Below are 4,504 nucleotides of genomic sequence, written 5' to 3' on the forward strand. Positions count from 1 at the left end.
TAAAGTTTCACATATTTCATAAATTTCTTTCACCAAACAACTCTATAAATCGATCCCTATCACTAGGGGTGAAAACGGGTCGGGTTCGGTCGGATTTTGCCCTTCTCATATCCTAACCCACATTTTGCATTCATATTCGGATCGAACACAGATATCATTGAATATGGATATAATCACGGATAATATTGGGTACAAATACAATACAAATACGTACCAAAACGGATACAAACACTCACAGGTACAAATATTTATGCGGATATCAAGTCAAAGCAACAACTATATAAGACATAGCTATTAAACATTTGCATATACCCAAAATGCGACGTCAGGAGGTGGCGGTGGGCGAGGAGGCTCGAGACCAGGCGCTAGGGGGTGGCGATCTGGCGGAGGCCGGCCGGCGGCGGGGCTATGCTGTGTGCAGCCGCCCAGCCGCCAGCCACAACCCCAAGCCGTGCGTGAGGTGGTGCGGCCGTGCTGTGTTCTGTGCCTGTGTTACTATGTATGCTAATGCTAGGGTTATGGTGCTTGTTGGGCTGTATGGTAGGCCTGTCCCTTGTTTCAACTTTTCAACATGCCATATTAAACCGGATAGTAATCCGGATATATATCCCGGTAATATCCGCATAATATACCGGATAATCTGTATCCGTCGGGTATGGTACTCCCGAACCCGATCTCATATCCACAAGAAAAAATCCGAATTCGGCTCCGAATCAGTGTAAATTTTTGGTACCCGAATATCCAACCTGAATTTATCCCAAATTAATTTAGGCGGGCGGATGGACGGGAAATACCTGCCCTGTAACCCTATGAGCACCTCCGAAGACCGCCACTGAAAGCACAAAGCCGTTAGAATTCTAGAAAATTCGCAGTGCTACTAAGGCCTTTGTAACCACTAGGGTACAGGCCCGTTCGTGGCTACCGTGATTTCATGAACCCTGTCCTGCATACAAGTTCATTATAGACGAGATCACGAGAGGAATAAGATCCTCTGCAGTTAACCACCATGGACATGTAGGCCCAGAGAGGACTGGGGCCCGCATGTCAGCGGCATCCACTAATACACGAGCAAGTGAAAGTCGGCTGTCTAAGCAAGCAAGAAAGCCGTTAGTAAACGCCGTTCCGTTCCGTCACCCCAACGTGGCCCCCACAAAAGCAACCCCACCACCCCCCTGAACGAAGCAACGCAACGCGCAGCATTTTGGCCAAAACGCGCCTCGCCTCGCCTCGCCGCGCCCGCGCATTCCCGCAAACACCTCGCCGGCGGAGCGCTCGCGCCTCCGGGATGGACGACTCCGACACCCCTTCCGGCGGCTCCGGCCAGAACCCACCCAACGCCCCGCCGGGATCCAGGAAGCGCAAGCGCGAGGACGATGATGAGTCCCCGTCTACTACTAACCCGAGGCGGAGCAGGCGCCTCGCTGGTGAGGCTCCGGATATCCCCGACCCCGAGGGAGCAGGGCCGTCGTCGCGGTCGCCGAAGGGAGCCACGAGGCAGAGCAAGAGCCTCGGTAAGAGCACCGTGGGGGCAGGGAGACCACCGGGGCCGCCGAGAGCCTCGAGGGGGAGAAAGCGCGGCGCTGCCGCGGGGTCTCGGGCTACCAGCGAGGGACAAGAGTCGTCGTCGGCTACAATTGCGATTGCGAGGAGGAGCCCGAAGCCGGTGACGACCTTGGCCGTGTCGGCGTGGATGCAGAGCGCGGCCGCGGGGAAGCTGTGGAGCAGGACCTCAAGAAAAAACAGAATGAGCGGCCACGCGGACACGAGGATGAAGGCGGCGATCCTGCCCGTGCGCGGGGAGCGCTCCGTCCTCGCGCCGGATGACCCCGCCTCGCCGTGCATGGAGCTTGAGTTGGACCCGCCGGACGTGGCTAGTCCCAAGGCGGCGCAGGTGGACCCGCCGGACGTGGCTAGTCCCAAGGCAGCGCAGGTGGACCCGCCGGACGTGGCTAGTCCGGCGCAGGTGGACCCGCTGGTGATGGACCCGCCGGACGTGGCTAGTCCCGAGGCGGCGCAGGAGGTGAGAGCTAGAGATTCCTTTTGGCGAACGCCTTCCCTAAGCTATTTCTTTCGTTCGAACTTACAGGGACGAGTTCAGTTTCGGCACGTTCGAGTTCTTGGGATGTGATTAGAGGTGGTTTAGATGTGATTAGGGTTCTTTCTGTTGATTACGCAGTTTAGATTGTGCCTTTTGCCATGCTAACCTTGGATGAATCTAACTTGGTGATTTGAACGTCGAATTGAACCAATTTGGTGGGATTCAAATTTGGTGCCACCTTTGCATGGATTTGCTCTATTGGGAGTAAGGACAGAGAAATGCAGTTGCATATATGTTTCTTCATGCGAGATTCTTTCCTACCCATGAATCTGCCAATCATTTCTTCCGTGCTAGGACGATCTCTTATAGTTTCATGGGGCCAAGATTTGTGTAGTCGATTCGGCAGCGTTTGGTAGCTTCATCTCTGACACTTCTTGGGGTACGATGTTTGTCATGATTGACTGATATATGCACCCTTTTCGTCGTGTCAAGATTTTCTTAGGATGACATTTTGTTGTTTGATGAATGGTTATCAACTGGAACTCCACTGAGATGAGTATGTTAAATTGTTGCTTGCATCTTCAGTTTTTAGTGTATTGTTGGATATGTTGCTTTTTCACAATTCTTAGGGTCAACACTTCTGATGGTGTCACATATTAAGTAACGCGCTTGATTGTAATTAGTCATCTGCGATGCTGCATTGTTTAGTTTTACTGCCATTCTCATTGCTTTTCCGGTCTATCAATTGGCTTCCACATACAAAATTTTTATTGAGTCTAGTACTTTTCTCCTTTGTCATGTTTTTAGGCAAACTTGCCTACAGGAGACACTATAGAAGAGGACAGCGATGAAGACCATGCTTAAAGAAGATGAAGAGCTCGGGATCTTCCAGAAGGTTAGAAACTACATAATGCTTCTGAATATTGTTCTACTTTCTGCAATATATGCCTGCCACTCGTGCTGTCGTTTTGCCAATGCACACTTTTACTGCTTTCTTAATTTGGATCTGGCTGTATGCACCATTTTACAGAAGCCTGATCATGAGCTTGTGGTTTCTGTGCATGTGATGTATTACTGTCAACAGATGTATTAATAGCAATGGAAATTTGAAGAGCTCCAGTAGTCCTGGATGATTTTAACAGTAACAATTTTGATTAACTGAAGGGTTCACAGTTCCCTTAGAAAACATTAATATTAAAGGGTCCATTTCTGGATGGTGACTGGGCTACTGCTGTCTATTGGCTTAGACACCTCATCAAATTCTTTTTTGATGCCTAAAAATTGGGACTGGTAATGCAGCATTGCTGATCTTCCTGTCCTGGAAAATGACTTACACTGCACAATTCTAGCTCTCTGTGCACATTTACTTATAAACATACGTGCTTCTTGTCAGAGTGTTCTTTTAAATTGAAACTGTTCATTGAGATAGTTCAGAATAGTTCCTTTTCCACTATAGCTTTAATTCTTGTTGATTATTTGCTAGTGTGGTAATTTTATTTTCGCATTGTTTTCTGACAGGTCCAGGAAGCAGAAGTCTGAAGTATCAAAAGAATTTGGCTGGTGTGTCATTTTTTGTAACAGATGAAGTAGAAAATTCTGACATGAGTTTGATGTCTAGTTCGATGGTTCTTTTCTTTTCAGTAGTAGTGGGCTATTGCTTACATATCTGACTAGATGCTGTCACGGTTCTCCAATGATCCTGGAAGCACTTAGGAAAAATACTAGCTGAGATGAATTAGTCTACTGAAGTAAATGCACGAGACCTTGTGTAGTTGTGTGTGTTCACGATTTTGCTTCGCTTCTGATAGAAAAGGACATGATACGAAAGAGAATGAAAGGTGTGGAAATTTGATACAGTACTGGCCAGATGTATTGGTCATCATCTAGGAATTGTTTTGACAGGCCACATATATCTTACATTCAAATATTTCTGAATCATCAAAGTACTGTCCTCTTCTAGGGAATTTTCCATTTGGTTATATTTCATTCAAATATTTCTGAATCATCAAAGGGATTGCCAATACATGCCATGCCCATGATTCTGGATGGAGTATTCTGCACATGCAAAATCCATCGCCGAATGATGAGCAGTATAACTAGCAGTGTGTTCCAAACTAATTTCTGAGACTGCGTCCTTGTAGTGTTACTTTGCCGTATCATCATTGCTTGAATGTGAGTTACCTTAAGTAATCTTGTCTCCGATGATTCATGTAGGATTTAATCCTTTGATGTGTCATTTGCTCAGCAATTTTGCCTTCCAGTCTCTCAGTATTTCTATCTACAATTCTTCAGTTGTTTTCCCTGTTTTGGAGTAATGACAAATATAAGTGCAGCAGGAACAGGGTATCCCCAAGAAAGTACAGAGCTCACTGTTGCAGAAATATTTAGGGCAACCTCAAACTTCAATGACAGGAACATAATAAGGCAGCGGATTCATAGCAGCATTTACAGAGGGAAGCTCAGGGA

General features: G+C 47.2%; 1 protein-coding gene across 1 annotated transcript; it reads left to right on the plus strand.

Annotated features, from left to right (window-relative positions):
* Nucleotides 1-1,095: 1,095 nt before the first annotated feature.
* Nucleotides 1,096-4,039, plus strand: LOC107304081 (polycystic kidney disease protein 1-like 3). The gene is made up of 3 exons (XM_040523658.1): nucleotides 1,096-2,020; nucleotides 2,846-2,933; nucleotides 3,557-4,039. Exons 1-2 carry the CDS (start codon nucleotides 1,286-1,288, stop codon nucleotides 2,900-2,902), a joined length of 792 nt encoding a protein of 263 aa, XP_040379592.1. The 5' UTR covers nucleotides 1,096-1,285; the 3' UTR covers nucleotides 2,903-2,933; nucleotides 3,557-4,039.
* The last annotated feature ends 465 nt before the right edge of the window (nucleotides 4,040-4,504 follow it).

The sequence above is a fragment of the Oryza brachyantha genome, chromosome 4 (genome assembly GCF_000231095.2).
Source record: "Oryza brachyantha chromosome 4, ObraRS2, whole genome shotgun sequence".
Classification (NCBI taxonomy): domain Eukaryota; kingdom Viridiplantae; phylum Streptophyta; class Magnoliopsida; order Poales; family Poaceae; genus Oryza; species Oryza brachyantha.